This window comes from Nycticebus coucang, chromosome 8 (genome assembly GCF_027406575.1).
Source record: "Nycticebus coucang isolate mNycCou1 chromosome 8, mNycCou1.pri, whole genome shotgun sequence".
NCBI lineage: Eukaryota > Metazoa > Chordata > Mammalia > Primates > Lorisidae > Nycticebus > Nycticebus coucang.
Window position 1 is genome coordinate 106,511,965 of NC_069787.1, and position 25,658 is coordinate 106,537,622.

General features: G+C 40.5%; 2 protein-coding genes across 6 annotated transcripts in view; both read right to left on the reverse strand.

Annotated features, from left to right (window-relative positions):
- NMNAT3 (nicotinamide nucleotide adenylyltransferase 3) overlaps positions 1–25,658 on the reverse strand; it is a 106,500-nt gene that overhangs the window by 19,053 nt on the left and 61,789 nt on the right. The window lies entirely within an intron of this gene.
- On the reverse strand, positions 6,961–7,824 carry LOC128591745 (60S ribosomal protein L6). The gene has a single exon (XM_053599445.1). The coding sequence runs from the start codon at positions 7,667–7,669 to the stop codon at positions 6,986–6,988; it is 684 nt and encodes a 227-aa protein (XP_053455420.1). The 5' UTR covers positions 7,670–7,824; the 3' UTR covers positions 6,961–6,985.

The following is a 25,658-nucleotide window of genomic DNA, read 5'->3' on the forward strand; positions in this document are numbered from 1 at the left end:
AGAGACACAACCAGAGGTCAAATACACAGGACTGGAAAGCAAGTCTGGAATTCAGAAGATAGTGAAGCAGCTTTCAAAATGTTAAAGGGAAAATGATTCCCAACTTAGAATTCAAACTACCAATCAATTAGGACAGGGGTTGGCAAACTTTTGCTATTTGGGTAAAGATAGTAAGTAGTTTAGGCTTTGTAGGTCACATACAATCCTTGTTATATATTCACTCTTTTTAAAAGTAAAACAACATTCAACCATTCATTCATTTATTTAAGATGGGATCTTGCTATGATTCCCAGGCTGGTCTTGAACTCCTGGCCTACAAGTGATCCTCTCACCCTGGCTTCCTAAAGCACAGGGCTGTGTCTCGCTAACAACTTTTAAAATATAAACAAACTATTCTCAGCTCACAAAATGAATAAACACATGCTACAGGCCAGATTTGGCCAGTGGGCTATAGTTTACTGCCCTTTGAATTGGGCATATGGCAAAGTTGTGTTCATATATACAAGGTGTCATAGAATTTACCCCCTGTATTTTTCTCTGAAAAATGCTGGAGATGTACTCTACCAAGACAAGTTAACAAGTAAACCAAACAGAGTGGAAGGCATGGGATCCAAGAGACAAGGGTTTGAATCAGGGAAGCCCAGGATGCTAGTGGGAGGTAGACAGAGAGAGCCAGCTGCCTCGATAGGGGCTGGAGGGCTCCAGCAGGGATGTGAGCAGAACAAAACTGAACACACAGATCGGCCCAGGAGCCTGGACTAAGAGGACTTGTGGAGATCTTTTGGAAAATTTGTGGCTGGATTAGTGAGAGGTATGAGGAACTAAGGTAAAAAATGAAGCAATTAACTCTAGAAAAAGCCAGGTATCTATGAGAGACCAGAATCACAGTGAACTGCGTGGTTGAGTTCACACTATTTACATCGAGGTAAAGGTAAACAATAAACACCAACTGAACCCAAAGCTGTGAGCTAATCAGTCTGGGAGCATGTTGTGGTGCTGAAGTGTGAACGTGAGGGTGGAAGTGTGAAAGAGCTAAATCCTCATTTTTCCTAATTGGAAGCCAAAAAAGATAATAGCTAAATCTCAAAAATCAAGAAACTACAGGATAAGCTTGTTATTTAGAAACAGGGAGTCACGTATGAGAGGAAAGTCAGTTTCTAGAGCTGAAAGTCCAGTGATTGCTCTGGGAATCAGGAATGGGGAAGGATGAAAGAAATAGCCATAGCAACTTATCTTTTATAATATAAAAGTTTATATACATATAAAATTAGTTTAATGCACACGGCAGAAATACTGCAATATTAAGAGTAGGATTTTCCATATTGAAAAGCATAAGAGATCAAAAGTTGGTCAAACCTATCTAGGAGATTAATATTGCTATATTTCAGTTCATTCCCTTTTTCTTGTGTATTTCCTTCATATAATGTAATTCACTTTTATATCTTCTTTATTTAGATAATACCAGTGTTTTTCTCGATTATTAGCACTCTTGAAAACATCAGTTTTAATGGCTGCATACTGATGGAGATAAAAAATAATTTTTTGGGGTGCTAGAATCCATATAGGACCATCTTTATAGAATTTGCTTGCAATTTTTAATATTGAATAATACAGACTATTAGGAAAATTACTGGCTTTAACATTTTGGGAGCTTTGCTCCATCTTGCTAAACTGTTTTTTAGAAATTCTGAACCAGGGGAAAGAGACACTGGCGTGAAACATTCCATGTCACGGCATGCTGGCCAGTGTTGGTTCCACTCATTTAAAAACATCTTTTCTAATCTGTAGGAATTTTTTTGGTGGTTTCAAATTTGCATTTAGAATTTCTTGTATGATTTTTATTACTTATTGGACATTTATATTTCTAGCTTTGTGAACTACCTGCTCACATTCACTGCTTATCTATCTACTGATACGTGTGAACTCTGATTAAGACGTGCATTTGTCCTTCAGTATCCACAGGGTCTTAGTTCCAGGATCTCCCATGATACCAGAATCCATGAATACTCAAATCCCTTATATATAATGGTATAGTGTTTGCATATAACCTACATGCATCTTTCTATATATTTAAAATCATCTCTAGATTACTTATAATATCTATTACAATATAAATGCTATGAAATAGTTGTTATACTGTATTGTTTTGTTTAGGGAATAATGACAAGGAAAAAAGTCTGTACACGTTCAGTACAGATGCAACCATCCATTTTTTTCCCCTAATATTTTTAATCTGTGGTTGAAGACAGGGATGTGGAACTTAGGGATGTGGAGGGTCAACCTTGACCATTATTATTAACATCGATTGTTAATAATTTAGGCCCAATAATAATAATACTAAAGGCCTAACAGACCTTTTGGCAACCATTGAGAGAGGATTCTCTTCCAAATCCTGGGTTTCTCTCCCCAACTGCTGTCTGGCTGCTAGCAATTAAGCCCATGTGCTAGATTGACTAAGTGTCCCTGCTTTATGTGAAGTGAAGCCTCAAGTGTTTGTCTTAGGGATTACTTCTGTCATTTCTTGGATTGTTATTTACTTCTCTGCTCTACTGTCTTGCATCAGTTTTCTGTGTCTCATTTTAAAATCTTTATCTCCTTATCTTTTTCTTGAGTTTTAGAAGAATTCTTCAGATTGGTGTTCCAATTCTCTATTTAGTGGCTAGAAGTAACTTCCCTGCTGCCCTGTCACCCTTGAAAACTTAATTGGTCAATGATGTCATTCACTCCAAAAACATTTCACTGTCCCCAAACTGCTCCCTTTTCACCATGGGCTGTTCTTTCACCATTATCACATTCTCCTCTTGAGCCTCAGGGTGAATCAGAAATTTAAAAATTTTATCTTCGTCTTAAGTAGAGGGCCAATTGCCCCAAATCTACAGCCTGGGCGGGCTTTGAATTCCTTTGTTGTGTGACCTGTTATTTTTCTCTCACTGGTCAGCCTTCTCTAGAAAGGTATATCTAGTATGGGCAGCTGGGTGACCCTGTCAGAGCCTGGGGAGGTCTTGTTTAACTATTTTATTCACAGCAAAAAGATAAAGGCAACTTTTAGGTTTACTATAATAATTCTTTGCATCTGAGAAATACATTGCCTGTGTAGTTCAAAGAGGAAGCTGCAGGTTAACAGGAAATTCTATCCACTTATTGGTTTTATCCGTAGTATTTTACTGAGTGAAATATATGAAGTAGGAAATCCAATTGCTTTTTTTCCTTCAAATACTTGTGACTGTCTTGTTTCCTTTTAAGTAATTCCCCCCCCCCCTTTACTGACTTTTTGTTTTTCCCTTGTCATATATTATCCTTTTATAAGGACTTTATGTTCCATTATGCTCTCTGGGAGTCAGTATCACATTCATTTAAGCACTTTAAAAAAAAAACATTACAGTATAATATCTGGGTGAGCCTTCTGAGACCTGGTTAGTCTTCCAGAGAACCTCAGGATACTTTTCCTAAGCTAACTAAATAAAAAAAATACCTACCCATTGGTGCTTCCTCTAGAAAGCCAATCCAGCGATGAGTGTTGCTGGGAGGAGCTGGTCATGTTTTTATTTAGCCAAGTTTCTTAGCTGAGCAGCAGAGCTGCTGTCCTCTGTGCCCTTTACAAAGCTGGCTCAGGGTAGCTCCAGAACATGCGTCCTTGGCAGTTTCTCTTGTGAATGAGGTCTTTCTTCTCATATTTTATCATGTATATGTATTTTCTTCAATGCATTGTATTACAGCTGTTCTACATGGTGCAGGAAACCCTGTACTTTGGCTACTTTGAATCTGGGCTATCCTGTTGAACTTATAAGTTCTATTAGTTTTTCAAATGCTTCTCCTTCATTTTCTAGGGATATAGTAAAGCCACCTGCAAATAATGAAAACAGAGTCTCCTTTCTGCATTTCTCATTTTTAAATGATGACATTGGAAAATGAGCGTGGTGAGTAGGCCTTCTTTTCTGTCCCCTGGCTTCTGTGGGGATGCTTCTGAAGTGTTATGCCTCTGTGCATCACACTTAACAGTTCTAATTTACTAAGAGCATAAAAAAAATCCCTGAGTAGATGTTGGATTTTATTGAATGACTTTTAAGTGTGTATTGAGATGATGATTTAGCTTTCATAAAAATATATTGTCTTAGTAATACAATATATTAATAGATATCTTTATGGTATATTGTCCTTGAATACCTGGGATAAATGCTACCTGGTCTTGTTGAATTATTCTTTTATTAGCAATTTGATAACCTACTACATTATATGGGTATTTTGTACCCCAGATTATACTGTTAAACACTAGCTGTAATGCCACAATATCCTTATCCAATTTTCTTTGTGCTAGGAAATAGCTGTGGTTAAGTGAATTATTGCTCCCAATTCCTCACTCTGCCATTTTAGCACTACACACCCACATCTCTGCCACAGCCTCACAAAGGCAGAATGTATTTCCCTGCCCCTTGACTTTGGGGTTTAGTCGCGAGACTTGTTTTGACCAATGGGGTAACAGCAGATGGGACATAAGCAGAAACTTAAAACTTGCTTGCTTGGTGGGGCTTGTAATCTCATGCCTGAGCTGTCCCCTGGGGAAGAATACATAGGGTAGTCACTGCCTGTCCTATCCTCCTAGCCCCCAGAATAGCAGAGGAAGAACCCATCAGTCCCAGCTGACCCACAAGATCTGTGATAAAGCAATAAACTGCTTATTATTGCACGCCATTGATATTCAGTGATTTTTATGTACCTGAAGTTGACAAATATAATGTCTTATCTGGAAACAAACAAAACACTCTGTGTATACTACTTTTAAGACCTAAATACATTAATTAAAATTAGAAAACATATGAACAGTTTGTGGCACTTTGCTGGTGCTCAGCAATCATAATTCCCTCCTCTGCCTGGCCTGGTGGGCTCAGCAGAAGAGAGAATAGTGTCAAATTATTTCTTCCAAACGTGGTCATAACATCATCCCTGGCCTGTACGCTCTTCTAGAAACTAACCACTCCCTAAATGAGAGGCGAAATCTGTGTCCCTCCTCTTACACCAGGGTGGGCATTGGTGACTGCTTTGCCCAGTGGCAGAAGAGATACTGTGTTGACTTCCAAGGCCAGGTTGGAAGTCATTTCCATCTCAGGTCTTGGCTGTAGGACCCAGCTGCTGTACACAAGGAGCCCACACAGAGAGACCCCACAGAGCAGCCACATGTGTGTCACGGTCAGGATCCCGACTCCCAGCATCAACTGCCAGGTGTGTGAGTGAAAAAGCCTCCAGAGCAGCGGTTCTCAACCTGTGGGTCGCGACCCCTTTGTAACAATGAAAATACATCGCAGCATTAGGAAGGTTGAGAACCACTGCTCTAGGTGATTCCTGCCTCCAGCTGTCCAGTCACTTCCAGTGTGACTGTCTCTTAGCTGAGTCATCAGACATCATGTAACAGTGACAAGCCACTCCAATTATGCTGTCCAAATTCCTGACTCACTGAATCTATGAGTCTAACAGAATGGTCCATTTATACCACTAAATTTTGGGGCGGGGGTTGTTATGTAATAAAACAACTAGACCAGAAACAGAGATTTGAAAAGGATATGTGATTTTCCCATGGTGATACTACCAGATGATGGCAGGGTTGGGATGTGAACCCAGGCCTGCCTATACTTTTCCTACTGTCCTGTTGATGGACAGTGAAGTTTACAGAGGTGATGGCTAAGCCAGGCAAGGCCAAAAAGGGTACAAGGAGGCAGCCCCACCTCTGTGCAAACCCGGTCACTCTGGGTTATGATGGGGAAATTGCTTCCTCTGTAGCTGACCCGAAAAATGAGACCAGCAAGACTGGCCTTCAATAAAATGTTATTGCTGCTTAAAATGCAAGCAGCCTCACAGACTGTGAAGCAAAGACTTAATAGCATTCCAAACTGTAAAGACTTCATTATTTCCACAGAGAATGCCTTGGCACATTTATCAGCATTTTACTAAGAATTTCCATATATATTTAAAACAAAACTACATGCTGTTTTGAGAAAAACATTAAGTAATGCTCAGAGGTGGCTGTCCTGTAGTGTAGACTGATTACAGTTCTCTTCTCTTTTGCCCATTTTGGTTCTGGGGCATTTGCTGACAGCAGCTCAGCATCTTACGGGCAAAAGCAGCATCTGGCCCTTACTTATGTCAGGCACCCTTTTGTTCATTTCCTTCTGTCTTTGGTTGTGCTGGCTGAAAGGGCACCCCGGGAAACAAGGCCTTGAAAGGCAAAAATCTAAGAGATAGCAGCAACTGTTGCAAGTGCTATTAGGAATCAAGCATCAGGGAGGGGAAGCTGGAGTAACATAGCAGGTTAAAAAAAAATGAATCTCAGGGAAATGGTTATCCATGCTTTTAAAAAGAGATTATTGTGATTAAATTTTTGCCTCCAGGCTGTATGTGGAAAAAGATGATCAGACTGAGGTTTGGAGGACATTTGGCACCCTTTTCTTATTTTCTTCATCAGATTTCAAGCTTATTTAACAACTTTTACAGCCTTTTGTTTCTTCAGCTTTTATCTGTTATGGTCCAAAGGAACCTGAGACCACCTATTTTCCGCTCTACCCTGCACCCTGCTGGCCAGAAGCACCCCTCAGTTGCAAAGGCCACTTCCTGGGTGGAAGCCTGGAACTGGGAGAATGGACCCAGGTATTGCCATTACCCAGCCAAGGCCTCTGGCACCACCATACGCTGGCTGGACCCATGGTGGCCGTCACTGCAGTGCTATCATCTCCCTCCTGCAGTGCCCTTGGATGGCGCTGTTCTTCTGTCTGCCCTCAATTTCCCTTACTTCTTTCTGTGTGAAGATTCTTTGAATCCACAAACTTAGGACACACTCTGGAACCCCCTCTGGTCTCTAGAATCTTTCAATGCCTGAGCTTGTCAGTTTGAGGTTTCTCTTTCTTTTATTTCTAAACATCCTGCTTTGTGTACAATTTCTTTTATTTATTTATTTTTTTTATCTATTATCCGTTTAATTAGGTTCTCTTTAAGAAATTTAAAACACCATTTTATGAGGGTAAGCTCCATTTGTCAGGGCAAACACACATCGCAGGTAGCCCTGGAGCTGAGGAATAGCCTTGATCTTCGGTAAAATTTGCGAGTCCACAGCTTTTTGATCAACCTTGCGCTGTTCTGTTATCTCATATTTCTCTTTTTCTGTGGTGAAGATCTCACCTTCCTGGTGTCTGGGCTTCCGGAGCTTCTTCTTCTTGAAATAAGCATCAGTAAGATGCTTCGGGATTTTAACATTACTGATGTCAATTTTTGTGGTGGTGGCGATGACAAATTTCTGGTGTGTCCTTCGTAGAGGAACTCTATTAAGGGACAGAGGTCCAGTCACAAGTAGCAAGCCACTGCCCAGTTGCTTTAGGAAAACCACTCTCTTGCCTCTGTGGCGTCCAGTGAGGATAATTAGAATGGTCCCGGGTGTGATGCTAGATCGCAGTTTTCTCACATGCTGACTGACTGTTTTTTTGCCATGGCTCAATAGCTTTCGAGGCACATCTTCAGTGGGATAGTATCTAGGCATTTTGCGAAGTTTAACGACCCGAGTACCACCATTCTTGTCCCCACCAACTGGTTTTATAACAGTGGCAAGGACCTTCGCCTTCTTTTTCTTTTCAATCTTGGATTTAGCTGCTGAGTATTTCCTCTTATACATAGCCTTTCTCGAATACATGGCAGATGGGGAATATCTGCCTATTCCTCTGACAAGAACAGGATTTCTGCTGCAGTGGGGCTTCCCCTTCTTGGCCTTAGCCCTCTTCTCTTTATTAACAGGTTTCTTCTCTTTAGAAACCGGCTTCTCAACTTTTTCACCCGCCTTGCAAGACGGGAAAGAGCTACAATTTCTTTTAAACTTGGCAGAGTAAACAAAAAAATAGCGATATTTCACAGGGTTTCAACTTCCTCTGGTCCTGGATAGAAAGGATGTTTTTGTTTCCTCTCTCCCCTGCCCCTTTCTCTGCAGTCACCTGAGTCCCAGGCACGTGGTGCTGGTCAGCTGCAGCACCTCTGTGTGTCTGAGCACTGACAGAGCTTCTGGTGGAGGCAGAGTTGGGGTCCTACCTGCTTTCAGGGTATGGGAACCTCTTTCTTTGGGATGCCTCTGTTTTCCACCATTTAACTCCCAGCTGTGTCTCTCTGCCTGCTGAATGGAATCAGTGTCCTTTCAGAGTAGGTGGGTTTGAAAAGGACTCACTTCCCAATGGGGGAGTCCCAGGCCTCCTCAGAAACTCATTACCCTCTTTTGGTAGGCACCTTCTTTTGGGGTGCCCTAAATCAGGGACTTGCAAAGGAGGAAAGGCATGTGGGCGGGAGTGGGGACAGGGTATGTAGCTGGCTGAAGGATTCATGGGGAAGCAGCACCACAGCACCCACTATATGTGGAGTCTGCAAAATAGCTGTTCTCCATTAATAAGTAACTGGTGTGTGTGTGGGGGGGGTGGGAGTCACCACGTGGGTAGCCCGTGCTGGGCAGAGATACATGGGGAAGCTTCAAGAGCCTGAGAGAGGCTCTGAACAGGCTGCAGCCCATTTTCTGAAGGATGAGACATCCTGAGTCCCTCACAATGCAGAATACAAACGGTCATCTAAGAAAGGTGAAGCCTTGTTAATCAAATGAATTCTTTGAAAAGAGACTTAAAAAAAAAATCTTCAGAACAACTGAAGTTGATGATACCTTGATTCTGCATTAATATCCTTGCCCATTTCTTGATACATTTTCAGTTTACTTTCATGGTAATTTACACTCAAGGAAACAGTCCAAGATCTGCTCGGGGATTCAATAAAATAGGTCATGGAGTTAAATGCTGTGTTGAAACACAGGGCTTAATTTTATGGATAAAATTTAAAGTGCTTAGCTGCCTTTTTTGCATTATTCGTGTTAAGACTAATGATTACTCAGTGAATGGGAGGAATCACTATGGAAATCAGGAAACCACTTTCCTAATTCCTGCAGCACATCTGGCACACTCGTGAACTCTGCCTCCAGGTTAACAGACATCGTATTAGGAATGAGACCTGAGTGGCCCACCAGGCAACCTCCCCGACCTGGGCTGCTCCTGTAGTTGCTTTACGAATAGGAAGCCTGAAATAGGGATTTTTCCTGAGATTGACATTGGGGAGAATGAGCAGGAGGAAGACAATGTTTTAACATCAGTTCTTCTGATATTTTTCAAAGTGAGGTCTGCATGTATGTCATTGTTAAAAATGCAAACTGAATTTGCTATGTGGTATACTGATATCCCCAGAAAGACAATAACCTGAGTTATAACAGAAGGAATACCTAAACAAGTTAAAAAAAACCCCAAAAACCATTAATAACAATTTTGCAATATATACAGACATGTGTCTTTTTATATTTTCAATAATAAGTTTTCCATGTAGAAATACTATATATTTCTGAAGAATTAATTCTCTATATTTCATATTTTGTGTTGTCACGCTAACTTTAATTCTCTAATTGTTAATGGTATATAATGGATATTTGTATATGGAACTTTAATCTAAAAAAATTGCATCAGTTAAAGAAATTTAACAGTCATAAAAAGAAAAAAAATTGCATATTCCAGGTTGCACCCAAACCTGCTCATTGGCAGTGAGGCTTTTGAACTTTAATTTTTCATAAGCATCTCAAGTGAATCTTGTGTGCTAGTGTAGAACCACAGGTTGGCACTGACTGTAGAGATACTATTTCCTTTCTGATATTCAAGTTTATTTTACTAACCCAGAACTGGGCACCAAAGTAAACAAGGGAAATTTTCCTACAATGATGAAATTACCAATTTTGTGAGTACAGAATAAAAGGATATGGGTTTCATAGGCTGTAAATGTTTTATGAAGTTAATGAATTTCATTTTCGAGGTTTGTTTCTACGAATACCCTTGATTTACATGTCTGATATACTCCTTGGTCAATACTGATTTAAATAAATTTAAGATGATCTTTTCCACTTGTAAAATAAGGCATAATTTAAACTAATCTAAAGCTAACTATTCTCACCCAGTACCTAAAAGGTAGTCCCTGTGGGGAAACTTTTTTTTTTAAGTTTTAGTTTTCTTTTCAAGTATTGTTTGTATTGATGCTTCTCTAACTTTTTATAATAGGTACCTATTACCTCCCCCAAAGAACTAGGGTTTAGTGACCAAATGTGGTTGGGAAATACTGGGGTAGACAAAGTGAAACATATTTTTAGTGCAGACTGCAGACCCTCTGAGTAGCCCTGATGCATGGATGAGAGCAGGCACTTTCTCAGAGGAGGACAGGAATCCTAGGGTTTACCTAGCACATTTAGATTTTTTTTTTTTTTTGAGACAGAGTTTCACTTTGTCACCCTGGGTAGAGTGCTGTGGCAGCATAGCTCACAGCAACCACAAACTCTTGGGCCGAAGTGATCCTCTTGCCTCAGCCTCCCAAATAGCTGGGACTATAGGCACTCACCACAATACCTGGCTATTTTTTTTTTTTTTAGAGACAGGGTCTAGCTCTTGCTCAGGCTGGTCTCGAACTCGTGAGCTCAAGCAGTCTACTCGCCTCAGCCTCCCAGAGTGGTAGGATTACAGCTTGAGCCGCTGCACCTGGCCCTAAGCACATTTAGATTTTGTGGGTCATTCTGCTGGATGAGTGCTCAGAGGAACATACTATGTGAACTACTCAGTTAACACTACCGGCAAATTATATCAGGGATCAAGCTGTTTCCATTTGGATGCACTGCCCAGGAGACCCAGGCCTAGGAAAGTATTTTCCAGTTTTAGGAGTATATGAGATCCTTTGGGGTAGCTTCTTCAAATACAAATGTCTCAGTCCCTGGATTAAGTCACATTTAGGCACTGACTTAAATTATGGGAATCATGACTTATTTGATCATCACCAACACTGTCACTATCATCAAATCACATTAGCATCACTGACCAACACCATGATATCCACCACCACCATCTTACCATGACCAACAAGATCACTGCCATGAAGGGCGCCGTGATTGACAACATGCTACTACCACTACCACCCCCCATCACCAACGACTACCAACACCATCACCACCATGCTCTGATTAACCAACACTGCTGCCGTCACTACCACAATGATCCACACCACTGCTGCAACTAGAGCAAACACTGCCACCACTGCAGCTACCAGAGCCGCTGTTAACACAACCACCACCACCGTTTCCACTATTACCGTCACCCTGCCCATGTCCAAATGATGAAAGCAGATAGAAATCACAGTGTCATTATTCTAGCTTGTATTCAGAAGTCAGGAGGCTACCCATAATAGCACGCATTTTCCCCTAGTTACTATGGCATCCCAGTAACCATCGAGTGGAACCAGGTATTATATTGCAGCAGAATTCTGGGATCTAAAGTCTAGAGTCAAAACAGGACCTCTGATTCAAGGCAGGAGTGCCTCAATTTCCTCCCTGACAAGGGTCAAAGCTGTCACACAGGGCTGTTAACTAACCTCACTGGGAGACTCAGCCCCACGCTGCCTTCAGAAATGTGGACTGTGGACTTCAGCGAGTTGTTAGGGAGCAGCCCCTGGTGCCAGCCATGCGGATCCACAAAGGGGCTTTAAAACCAGCACAAAAATGAAGCGTATTGCTGCTTTTGAGAGCCAGTTCAGGGGTGGGAGGTGTCCCCACAGACAAGTCCTTAACTTACGCAACTAAGTGCTCTGGCTTATGAAATTAAGCTCTTCTGAAGTTGTATCTTCAATGTATGTATTGCTACCATTTATAGCACATACATAATTACATAATATTAATAATGGGTGGCATATATGAGTGCTAACAAAGTCGCAGAAACCGTACTAAAGGCTTTAATCCTTACAACTTCTATATGAAGTGTGATTATCATGCCCATTTTCTTAATGCACAAATTATAGCATCGAGAAGCTAAATAACTAGCCCAAGGTTATAAAGCTAATTAATTGTAGGATTGAGATCTAAATGCAGGTAATCTGGTTCCAGGCACATGATCTTAACCAAAGATCTACCCTGTTAACACACTGTCTGAACACAGCTTACGAACAGACAATGTGTACCAACATCATCTGTATCCACATCATCCTGCCTGGGGTGATTTAGGGATGTTCAAGGGCATTGTTGATTATATGTGATTTGTCACATGCTGACTTTTAAGCCTAGACCTAGAGGAGAGGCAAGTCCACTGAAATCTAAGGGGAACAAAGAGAGACATGAAAGACCACCTAATGCAAAGCAATGCGGTGCGAAGTATGGAGCAGCGCCTGCCCTGGCAAAGGCCATGTTCTCATTAATTCATGCGCATGAGTACGCAATGAGGGGCTGTGGTGTGCAGGGCAGTGGGCGGGCAATGTTGGTTCTCCTGGTCCTTCCACAGCTCATTTGGTGTGTTGTAATCCTGAGAGCGACTCAAGGAAAAAAACAGCTTCAGTTTGAATAGCAGTAGAGTTTGCCAAGCACTTCCACAGATAGCAAGCATTAGAGATAGATGTGGGATGATTCCAAGGGCAGAGCAGAGGATGCCACCAGGTGATCATCAATCCTTCCACCTCATCCTGTTTGCTCCTTAGATATCTTGATATTAGAAATGACTGCTTTACATATGTACTACTTACCTATTGTTAACTTTAAAACATGTAATTATATGCAAACATTTGTACATTCTATATATAGAGAGAGGGACATGCATGAATTTTTTGTTTAAAAAGAGATAGATTCCCTCAGAGTTAAGCTGCTCTCCACTCCACAGTGTCCACAGCAGGCCAAGGACCACTGCCAGGGGTGCGGCCCCTCTGTACACAGGGAGATTGCTGGGCTGAGCTCAGAGATGCCCCTCAGCTCTAAGGTCTCGTCACCATCATCACCCTCACTGTCCTCTCCTTTTTAAGTGCCCAGGGTGTGCCAGGCTTGTTGTTTCTAAGTTGTCTTTAGAGGTTCTATCCTCACAAAAATCTCAAAAGGTGACTGATGGAATTCCTGTCAGGTTTCTCAATTGGCATAGCCAAGGTTGCACAGGCTGGAAATAGTAGTACTGGGGTTTGAAAGCAGGTCCGTTTGACTGGTTTTGAATCTTTTGCTTACTTATGCATTTTGTACTTTCGTTATACCCAGTGTCTCTTAAATTAAGATTTCATCTCTAAAACAGGAGAGAAATAATGCCAACATTATGAGATTATTTTGGAGATTAAATAACAGGATATGTAACTCCTAAAAGGTAAGGAGTCACTCACCTGTAATATTATTACTATTATTCCAATTTCATGTGATAAAGTTTTTCTTTGCTATAACAAATTTACTCAACTATTTAGATAATGATTTTAACATGACTTGCTTACTTTGTAATTCTACATATTTTCCTTTAATTTTTTATTTTGAAATACTTTTAGATTTAAAAAGTTGCAAAGATAATACAAAGGATGCCTATATATCGTTCATTTACCTTCTGCTAATGTTAATATCTTGCATAACCATGGGGGTCACTGGCCTAACCCAGTAAATTAACATTAATCCAACACTATTCACTAATCTTGAGGCCTCATTACTCTTTGTTATTGTTCCAGAAGGCCCCCTTTCTGGTCTCAGGTCCAGTCCAGGATCTCACATTACACGTGAGAAGTGATGCTGTCCCCCCTTCTCAGTGCATCCTATTAGGGGCACATGATTTTGATTCATCTTGATTCTGGTGACATTAACATCGATACTTGGTTCAGGTGGTATCTGACAAATTTCTCTACAGTGAAGTTATTGTTCTCCCTTGTGTATCTATAGTGAGTAGCTCATGAGAAAATGCTTTGGGACTATGCCCAATGGCCTGTTTCCCATCATACTTTCCCCACTATTTTTAGCATCCATTGATGAATCTGGTCTACGATAATTATTGGAGTGATGTCTGAGAAATGGTGATTTTTCTATTTCTGACATTCCTTCTACAGTAGTAGAGTTCTACTGTAAGGAAGAACTCCCCTTTCTCCTACACTTACTTATTCAATCACATATTTTTATCGTAAGTTTTATGGACTTATGGGTATTTATTCTATGGATTGTAATATATTATCATTGTTTATTTTGCTCCTTAGAGTATCTCCTTTAAGTTGACTCCTGTGCCTTTTTGCCATGCTCCCATCATTTACTAAGCACTCCTTGCTTCTTTTTATCTCCTTCTATCCTTGCCCTATCCCTAGAATCAACCATTTCTCCAAGAAGTCTTGTTTCTTTCTTGGAAGAATGGCATAGAAACCAAGGGACTAGTTTCATGTACCCATTGGGACTGGGGGTTTCATGGTGTCAAGTGCCTCTGAGAGGACAGAGCTAAGAAGTTTTATATATATGTAAAAAATTATATACATAAACATGTATAAACTATATCTTTACACATGTATATACACTCCTCTCTGTATTTATTTCTAAAACTATCACTCTATGGATATATTAAAAATTGTGTTTATACTGAAGCCTCCGATTCTAGTGCAACACCAAAGAGTTTAATTCTAGCTTCTCCTTTATTTGTAATTCCTTTGTTCAGTTGCAAGAAACCTGAATCTATCATCCACAATAATTTACCTAATTGCTCAATCCTAGTATTTACATCTAGTAGATTCAAGATTGCTCACCCCTACTCTAGTGGAAAACAAATTTACTAACTGAGAACGGTACTTAGCAGATGCTTTTTTTTTTTGTACTTAGTCTTGTCTACCCAGTCATTGGTCATAACGCTGTTTTCTGTTACTGAGGTTAAGCTCTTTCCTTTCCTACTACCTTCAGTGTGATTATGTATTCATTTGCAAAAAAAATAGGTTCATTTATTACTGTTTTTACTTCATCTTGGGTTCCCTCTGTCCTGGTTGACTTTAATTGTATATTTAGTTTTTTCTGGCATGTGATTCCACGGTTCTGAGTCAGAACTATAAAAATAAGTATCCTCAGGGATGGCTCTCTTTCCTCCTCTCAGCTCCTACCCCCTGGCCATCCCCTCATTCTTTGTACTCCATTCCCGTCCACCTCTTGTAAGCAACCAGGCTCATTCATTTATAAAATCTATTCTTAAATGATCTTGTCCTTTAAGATTTACTTTCTCTATAATTATCAGCAACATAAATTTCACTGAGGCCTAACTCTGTCTTGACAATCTCATCTTTAGGAATATTTTATTCAGATACATCTATTCAATTCATTTTAATTAATGCCCTTTGTGCTGTTGGGAATTTTACTTCACTGGCTGTTTTATCTGACATCATTCTGGGTTTTCTGAAGGCTCTCTTTATGATCTGTTTAGCCAAGAAGCCAAATGCTGGTTCCTGGCTCTGAATGATTGTCACTTCCCATGTAGAAGACAGAGATGGCTACTGGCTGAGGCCTGTTAACCCTGAGCTGTCTCCACGGGGAGTTAGGAGTTGGGCCTGAATGCCGGGCATGGCAGTAGCAAGGAGCAGTGACAGCACGGTCTGCTCGGGAGCAGAACCACCCCATGGCCAGATGACAAGGGCACTGGCTGTTTTCAGCAGCAGCAGCAGCGGCGAGGCAGTAAAGTCCAGATTACAGGGGCCTCGAGGGGTCTGAGGGTCTCCACATAAAGCACTCTCACCTGAAAATGCTGCTGTTGCTAGAGTACGGACACTGCCTCCTCCCAGATCCATTTGAGATCAGTTTCATTTAAGCCACATTTCAAGGCAGACATACAAGGAAAGGGAAAATGCTGGTTTGTTATTAAACCAGAAAATCTCCTCCTTTTGAATGTAACAAGTTTAACCTCAAATCCTTAAAGCCTCACACAATAGGGAAAAAATTATCTTGGCCCCAAACAATTGCTGAGGTAATTTAACATTCTTAAATTTATCTTCTCCAGAAAAATCTTTTGAACTAGTAATGGGAAAATGAACAGTTTTTCAGCTTAGGCTGGAGAACTGCCCATGAATATATATTAAAATCACTGTTTGATTAATAAATGTCCATGTGATTCCAAGATGAAAGTAACATGCTGAGCTTATATAATATTTACTCAAGCTCTCATGGTATCTCCTGAGGCCCAGAAAACCCAGAACTGAGGCTGTCGCTGCCTTAAATGGAATTATTACAGCTTAATTTCCCCCTTATCTCAGATTGTACTGAACCACCTTATCGTAATGCATTTAATTCTCTCCACATTCACTGTGTAATCAAGAATTAAAATTAAAATTACAGAGGTAGCAAAGGTGACGTGCATTATACCAGACCCCGATCAGACATTTTTATTTAACACAGGAAGTTGCTGGTAGAAATGATATTACAATAAATATGCTTCAATTTAAAATGCAAGTCACTGAGAGGAAAAACGTAGAGCCATAAAATCCCTTTCCCCTCCTCAAGGTTGTCCAAGGGTGGTAGGGGGAGGACAGGGCTTTGGACTGGGTTGTTATCTTTACGATGCAATTTAATCTGTGATGCCACAAGCATGTGGGGCAGGATCATTAGGAAATAACATCATAAAGTTTCAAGAACGGGCTAAAAGAAAACAGGAGAAACCGTTTTGTGGTTTCTCCCTTCCATGCGTAGATATGAGATTATTATGTTAACTGTCTGGTCTTGGCCACAAGAATGGGAGATGCTTTAAGCCAGCGTTGAGTTAGGGCCCACTCGGGATGCCAGAGGAGAGACTAAACGCACACTGAACGCGTTGCTCAGACTAGACCGTTTATGCACATCCTCTTATTTAAGCCTTATAATAAATACCCTGTAAGATTAGGAGATATTATTCCTAATTTACAACTGGGGAAACTCATGCTAACGGGGTGGAGCAAACTGCTCCTGGTCATGTAGCTGGAGGGTGAATCTGACACCAAGGTTGACTCCACAGCCAGCGACCTCTTTCCGTGACACCATGGTCGTGAGAGGAGCAGTGTCCCAACTGAAGTTCCTCACCATTCTGTGGTTATTTCTTTTGTGGGTAGTGGGATCTAAAGGAAAGCGTAAATAGAGAGGAGGATCCCAGGGCTCAGGAGCGACCAGGACAGAGCTGCGCTTAGCTGGGCCGTGAGCCAGGGTTTGGTAGGGGGTGTCTGCGTGCTGGGAACTATTAGGAGGGGGTGAAGGGGAGAGAAGGAGGGAGGGAGGGAGGAAAGACGTAGGGAGAGCAGAGAGGAAGGCAAATATCCTCATCCTTTCACAGCTCTAGGGATAAAAATTAATTTCCTTGCCAAAGGCCTGCAAGGCTGTTAAGGTCTGTCCCTTTCCCTCTTTCTTGCCTTACTCCTGCGGCATTTCCCTTTGCTCTCTGCTCCCCAGGCCCCACCAGTGGCCAGTTTCTCGTCTACCACAGGCCCTTTTCACATTACTTTCTTGTGCCAAGAATGCTCTTTCCCTGTATCCCCTGGCCCCAGCCAACCTGGCTTTTAACCCAAGAAGTGCCTCATTGTTCTTCTCCACTTTAGTCCTTAACACTCTCAAAAATGCCTTCCTGGGATACTCTGTCTGTGTCAGACTGCCACACTGTCCACAGCGAAGGCATTGGGAACATCCCCGTAGTGGCGTATGTCACTTTGGTATTTTTGCCTCTGTGGGATTCAATTAGTGTCCGTCCTGTCCAGGAGCACGGGGCTGCTTGCGTTCCCACGTGTCCTTGCATCTAGCACAGCACCCACCACAGACAGTCACTCAGGGAGAGATTTACTGACTGCGTGGAGGCAGCACGGCTTGGTGGTTATGAGCGTGGGCTCCGAGGCAGACCGGCTGTTATTAATCCCCTGAGTCTTAGCCTTAGCTTCCTCATCCGTAAGACAGGCAGAATAACTACCCACCTTGCAGGGTTGTTATGAAGATTAAATGAGTTCAGCTAATGAACTTAGAACACTACCTGGTAAACAGCAAGGATGATACAACTTTTTGTTAAATACAATGAACAGGAGCTAAATAGTTGTTAAATGATAAGTAGCAATTAAACTGACAAATTATGGTAAAAATAAAAGTAGCCAATAGAGTTAGGCCAATAGCCAAATTATGTTGACTAGAAATAACGCAGGGGTCCTCAAACTTTTTGAACAGGGGGCCAATTCACTGTCCCTCAGACCATTGGAGTGCCGGACTATAGTTTAAAAAAAAAAACTATGAACAAATTCCTATGCACACTGCACATATCTTATTTTGAAGTAAAAAAACAAAATGGAAACAAATACAATCACACCACTTCATGTGGCCCGTGGGCCGCTGTTTGAGGACCCCTGGAAAGAATAGAAAACAGAATTTAAATTTAATTTAACCTCCATTAGGAAGTTTGCTGGGAAATTTATTTACATGTTAGGATAACAACCATTTACAACTGGGAATATATCCAACATCTTAAGAGCAATGCAGGCTGAAATTCCTAATGTCATCAATGAATGCTGTAGGTATGTCTGGAGCTATTTAACTAGTCATATGTTGGACTGAATCATGTCTGTCAAAAATCAGTAAAATAAGAACAAAAGTCATAAACTAACTTTTTAAAAACCACCCACACTCACTACATAAATACATCCATCAAGCGTTTGTGAATCCCCCATGAGTCCACATAGCATGTGACGTGAGGCAAGGGTGTACCTATGATTAAAAGCCCACCCTGTAGAGTACAGAGAATCCACAGACAGCACACATTCACACGGACCCATATCTTATTCTCCAACATTCTTTCAAGTAAAGGAGTGTGAAAAAATAGCTGGGCTCAACATTTTATCCCCTGAGCATGTGTAATTTTGTATATTATCAACAATGAAAAAAATCTATAAATGTAGACTTCTTTTCATCTAATGTATACCTTTTTCATTATAAAGAGGTATGTTATCACAAGACTAAAATTAGATAAAAGTTTAGATATGTTATAGTGCCTCTAAGTTTTTAAGATTATGTTGTTATCTCGCAAGACAAAGGAAGAAATAAAGGAAGGAAGGATGATTATAGAGTGAAGCGATGCTTGTGAAAGGGGAGAGAGTTCAAAGCAAAAGAGAAGTTAGAGCTATGGCAGCAAACAAGGAAGACACCATTAAATTCTATTTAATGATACTAAACAAATTGCTTAAGCTTGCTTAATTCAATTTATATGCATGCAATATTGAATTAAAATTGTGAGTTGTTTTAGTGAAAACATACCAACAGAAGTGAGATTTAGTTTCCTTCATGAGAAAAGAAAAACTGGGGCCCAATTTTCATTCAGTCTTAATTGTGAGTTGATTCAGATGGAGAGTAAAGGAATTGTTTAAGTATCTGTCACTGGAAAGACAATGGGTTGGCTTATGTTGCAGTGCACAGACCTACCGGCTATAGGAGGCTGTGGCCTGTGTCTGGGGCTGAGGGTAGGAGTATATGATATTTGACTGTGCAGAGAAGGAAAAATCATACCACATAACCCCTCACAATGGTAAGAAAGTCCCCATCTCCCAACTGGGTCCTCCCTACCTTACCAATATTGACCAGATTGACCATATTGGATATACTATTTACTACTGGATACTATTGGATACACTATGTACTATGTACTATTGACCATATTGCACACATTGAAATAGGAAAATAGGATTCTCGTCTGTCTCTGTGTTTTATCAATGCTGCTTTTTTTTTTTTTTTTTTGCCTATGCTGCCTCCTAAACTGTGCCTGGCTAAATCTTTTACATTCTTCAAGTCTTGGCTGTCACCTCCTCCAAGCCCCAGGGGGAAGATGCCTCTCCTCTGCACCTGCCACAGTCACCTGCTACCATGCAGCAAGTCTCTCACCACACACGCTGGGCACTCCTTCTGGGCAGGGGGTGTAACTTAATCAACTCTATTTCCAGCAACAGTGCCTGGCCTGGAGAAGATACAGGAAACATCTATGGAGTATTGAAAGGTCACGACCCAATGTACAACATTCAAAGATATAGACAGACGAGTCCATTCTGGACTTTCAAAAATGACCAGTACTTTCTGTAAAGAGAGGACTAAAAATGAAGAGGGTGACTGAGGTCATATGTGACCAAGGCCCTTCTACCTATTAATATTCCAAGTGATAGAAATCATGTATAATATAAACATGTAACACATAGTATATCCAATACGGTCAATTCTCTACGCATTCTGTGGTTACCACAATCTTTGGGACCAGGAGTACTCTCTGAAATCTCACTGGGCCTTGCCAAAGCCTACTCTGAAGGCTAAAGGAAAGCCTGTAAGAACATCCAGTGTCTTTCATCCCCAGCACAGTGTAGAGATGGAGCTGTCTGATGGGCAACGCAGAGCACAGCCCTACCTGTTGATAACCCTCACAACACAGACAAGCCACAAAGCCAGGGGCTTTTCTGATGAGTCAAGGCTGACAGGAAAAGCCACCCAGTGGCAAAGAGTCCAGCAGATGTTTATATCAGGCCAAAGAGAAGTTACACACTCTGAAAATAAGTTTAGCATGATTCTGCACACTATTTTATGATACAGAGTGAGTACAGCCCTTTTCCTCCTGTGAGACCAACAGTAGAAAATTTTTCCTAAGAGATAAGTAAGACATGTTTTATTTTAACACAACAGCAATACCATATTCACCTTAAAAATTAAACAATAATTCTTTAATACTATCTAATTAATACCCAGTCAGTCTTCAAATTTTATAGTTGATTTGACTGAATTAGGATTCAAATGAAGTCCAGACATGGTATTTGGTTTCTACCCCGTTTCCTTGAACGTAAGACATCCTCCCAAAATAAGACCTACTGACAGGAAAGATAAGATGTCCCCTGAAAATAAGACCTAGCACATCTTTGGGAGCAAAACTTAATATAGGACACTGTCTTATTTTCGGGGAAACAGGGTATGTCTCTTAAATCTGTAAACAGTTTCCAAATACTCATTCTTGCTATTCATCTGTTGAACAAATCATGCTGTCCTAAAGAATTTATTGCATTTTGGGCGAGGTGCAGTGGCTCACACCTGTAATCCTACCACTCTGGGAAGCTGAGGTGAGTGGATTGCTTGAGCTCAGGAGTTTGAGACAAGCCTGAGCAAGAGCAAGATCAAGACCCAGTCTCTACTAAAACTAGAAGAACTAGCCAGGCATTGTGGCTGGCATCTATAGTCTCAGCTGCTCAGGAGGCTGAGGCAAGAGGATTGCTCAAGGCCAAGAGTTTGAGGTTGTTGTGAGCTATGACACCACGGCCCTCTACCCGGGCAACAGAGTAAGACTCTGCCTCAAACAAACAAACAAACAAACAAACAAATTTGTTGCATTTTATATATAACCGAAACAACCTGATAGAGTCTTTTTTTCAGTTTAATATTTTTACTGAGGAATGACCAATATGTAATGAACTGCACATATCGAAAGGGTATGATTTGCTGAGGCTTAACGTATGTATACATCCATGACAAGCAAGATGGTGAGAGTAACAAGCTGCCTCCAAAGTTCCCACTTCCCTTCTGGCCTATGCTGCTCCCCTGCCCCCCCAGCTCCAGCTCCTTATCTGTTTGTTGGCAATGTCAGTTAAGTTGCACTTTCTAGAATTTCATGTAAATGGAATACATACAACATATGCTGTTTTTGGTCTGACTTCTTTTACTCAGCATAATTACACTGAGATTTGTTTCTATTGTTGGTTCATTCCTTTTTATCCCTGAGTACTATTCCACTGTAAGGATAACCCACCATCTATTTAAGAATTCACGTGTTTATGGATGTTTGGCTTGTTAACAGTTTGAGGCCGCAATATTTAAAGCTACTCTGAATATTCAGGCACAAGTTTTTGCATAAACATAAGTTTTCACTTCTCTTTGGTAAGAGTCTAGGATCAGAATGGCTGAATCATGTAGTAGGTGTGCATTTAATCTTTAAGAAACTTCAGGCTGTCTTGCACAGCCACTGCACCATTTACATCACCACCAGTAGTGTATGACAATTCCCAGCACTCCAACTCCTTCGCCATACTTGGAATGGTCAGTCTTTTGTTTTAGTCATTCTTTTAATAACAGGGGTACAAGTAATATCACATTACTTAATCTGCATTTCCCTTAAGCCAGTGAGCACATGTTTTCATGTACTTATTTGTCATCTCTATATCTCTTTGGTGAAGAGCGTGTTCAAATATTTGGCTCAGTTTACTGGGTTATTATTATATTCTTTTTTTTATTTTTAATTTTTTTTTTATTAAATCATAGCTGTGTACATTAATGTGATCATTTGGCACCATGCACTGGTTTTATAGACTGTTTGACACATTTTCATCACACTGGTTAACATAGCCTTCCTGGCATTTTCTTAGTTAAGACATTCATATTCTACATTTACTAAGTTTCACATGTACCCTTGTAAGATGCACCACAGGTGTAATCCCACCAATCACCCTTCCTCCGCCCCCCTCCCCCTCCCTCCCCTTCCTTTCCCCCTTCCCTCTATTCTTAGGTTATAACTGGGTTATAGCTTTCATATGAAAGCCATAAATTAGTTTCATAGTAGGGCTGAGCACCTTGGATACTTTTTCTTCCATTCTTGAGATACTTTACTAAGAAGAATATGTTCCAGCTCCATCCATGTAAACATGAAAGAGGTAAAGTCTCCATCTTTCTTTAAGGCTGCATAATATTCCATGGTGTACATATACCACAATTTATTAATCTATTTGTGGATCGATGGGCACTTGGGCTTTTTCCATGACTTAGCAATTATGAATTGGGCTGAAATAAACATTCTGGTACAAATATCTTTGTTATGATGTGATTTTTGGTTTTCTAGGTATATGCCTAGTAGAGGAATTATAGGATTGAATGGCAGATCTATTTTTAGATCTCTAAGTGTTCTCCAAACATCTTTCCAAAAGGAATGTATTAATTTACATTCCCACCAGCAGTGCAGAAGTGTTCCCTTTTCTCTACATCCACGCCAACATCTCTGGTCTTGGGATTTTGTGATATAGGCTAATCTTACTGTAGTTAGATGATATCTCAAAGTAGATATCATTTAATTTGCATTTCTCTGATGATTAAAGATGATGAGCATTTTTTCATGTCTGTAGGCCACGTGCCTGTCTTCTTCAGAGAAGTTTCTCTTCATTCCCTTGCCCAGCCTGCAATGAGATCATTTGTTCTTTTCTTGCTTATACATCTGAGTTCTCTGTGAATTCTGGTTATTAAACCTTTGTCGGAAACATAACCTGCAAATATCTTCTCCCTTCTGATGGCTGTTTGTTTGCTTTACTTACTGTGTTCTTAGCTGTGCAGAAGCTTTTTAGTTTGATCAGGTCCCAGTAGTATATTTTTGAAGCTGCTTCAATTGCCCGGGGGGTCCTCCTCATAAAATACTCGCCCAGACCAATTTCTTCAAGGGTTTTCCCTGCACTCTGTTTTAGTATTTTTATAGTTTCATGTCTTAAGTTACATCTTTTATCCAGTGAGAGTCTATCTTAGTTAATGGTGAAAGGTGTGAGTCTAGTTTCAGTCTTCTACAGGTTGCCAGCCAGTTTACCCAGCACCATTTGTTAAATAGGGAATCTTTTCCCCACTGAATGTTTTTAATTGGCTTATCAAAGATCAAATAACCATTAGTAGTTGGATTCATCTCTTGGTTCTCTATTGTGTTCCAGACATCTACTTCTCTGTTTTTGTGCCAGTACCATGCTGTTTAGATCACTATCGATTTGTTGTATAGTCTGAGGTCTGGTAGCATGATTCCTCCTGCTTTGTTTTTATTTCTGAGTAATGTGTTGGCTATTTGAGTTTTTTTCTGATTCCATATAAAACAAAGTATTATTTTTTCAAGATCTTTAAAGTATGACAATGGAGCTTTGAAAGGGATGGCATTAAAATTGTATATTGCTTTGGGTAGTACGGACATTTTAACAATGTTGATTATTCCCAGCCATGAGCATGGTATGTTTTTCCATTTGTTAACATTTTCAGCTATTAGGTGGCGCCTGTGGCTCAGTGAGTAGGGCGCCGGCCCCATATGCCGAAGGTGGCGGGTTCAAACCCAGCCCCAGCCAAACTGCAACAAAAAAAATAGCCGGGCGTTGTGGCGGGCGCCTGTAGTCCCAGCTGCTCGGGAGGCTGAGGCAAGAGAATCGCGTAAACCCAAGAGTTAGAGGTTGCTGTGAGCCGTGTGACGCCACGGCACTCTACCCGAGGGCGGTACAGTGAGACTCTGTCTCTACAAAAAAAAAAAAAAAAAAAATTTTCAGCTATTTCTTTTCTTAGAGTTCCATAGTTCTCTTTATAGAGATCTTACACGTCCTTTGTTAGATAAACTCCCAAATATTTCATCTTCTTTGGCACTACTGTGAACAGAATAGAGTCCTTAACTGTTTTTTCAGCTTGACTATTGTTGGTATATATAAAGGCTACTGATTTATGAATGTTAATTTTGTAACCTGAGATGCTGCTGTATTCCTTGATCACTTCTAAGAGTTTTATAGTAGAATCCCTGGTGTTTTCCAGATATACAGTCATATCATCTGCGAAGAGTAAAAGTTTGATCTCTTCTGACCCTATATGGATACCTTTGATCACCTTTTCTTCCCTAATTGTGATGGCTAAAACTTCCATTACAATGTTAAAGAGCAGTGGAGACAATGGGCAGCCTTGTCTGGTTCCTGATCTGAGTACAAATGATTTCAATTTAACTCCATTCAATACGATATTGGCTGTGGGTTTGCTGTAGATGGCGTCTATCAGTTTAAGAAATGTCCCGTCTATACCAATTTTCTTAAGTGTTCTGTTCATGAAGGGATGCTGGATATTATCAAAAGCTTTTTCTGCATCAATTGAGACAATCATATGGTCTTTGTTTTTTAATTTGTTTATGTGCTGAATTATACTTATAGATTTACGTATATTGAACCAGCCTTGAGACCCTGGGATAAAACCGACTTGGTCGTGATGTATAATTTGTTTGATGTGTTGCTGGATTCTGTTTGTTAGGATCTTGTTGAATATTTTTGCATCTATATTCATTAGTGATATTGGTCTATAATTTTCTTTTCTTGTTGGGTCTTTTCCTGGTTTGGGGATCAGGGTGATGTTTGCTTCATAGAACATGTTGGGTAGTCTTCCTTCTTTTTCTACATTTTGGAACAGGTTGAATAAAATAGGTACCAATTCCTCTTTAAAGGTTTGGTAGAATTCTGACATGATGCCATCTGGTCCCGGGCTTTTCTTTTTAGGGAGGTTTTGTATGGTTGATGCTATTTCAGAACTTGATATGGGCCTGTTTAACATTTCCACTTGATTCTGGCTAAGTCTGGGAAGGTGACGTGCTTCCAAGTATTGGTCAATTTCCTTCAGATTTTCATATTTCTGAAAATAAAGTTTCTTGTAATATTCATTAAGGATTTTTTGGATTTCTGAGGAGTCTGTTTTTATTTTGTCTTTTTTGGTTCTGATTGATGAGATTAGAGATTTTACTCTTTTTTTCCTGGTTATGTTAGCGAAAGGTTTATCTATTTTATTGACCCTTTGAAAAAGCCAACTTTTTGGCGGCATCTGGCTTAGTGAGTAGGGCGCTGGCCCCATATACTGGAGGTGGCAGGTTCGAACCCGGCCTTGGCCAAACTTCAACAACAAAAAACTGCCTTTTTGATTTATTGATCTGTTGTATAATTCTTTTGTTTTCAATTTGATTTAATTCTGCTCTAATTTTGGTTATTTCTTTTCTTCTACTGGGTTTGGGGTTGGAATGTTCTTCTTTTTCCCGTTGCTTGAGATGTCCCATTAAGTTGTTAACTTCCTCTCTTTC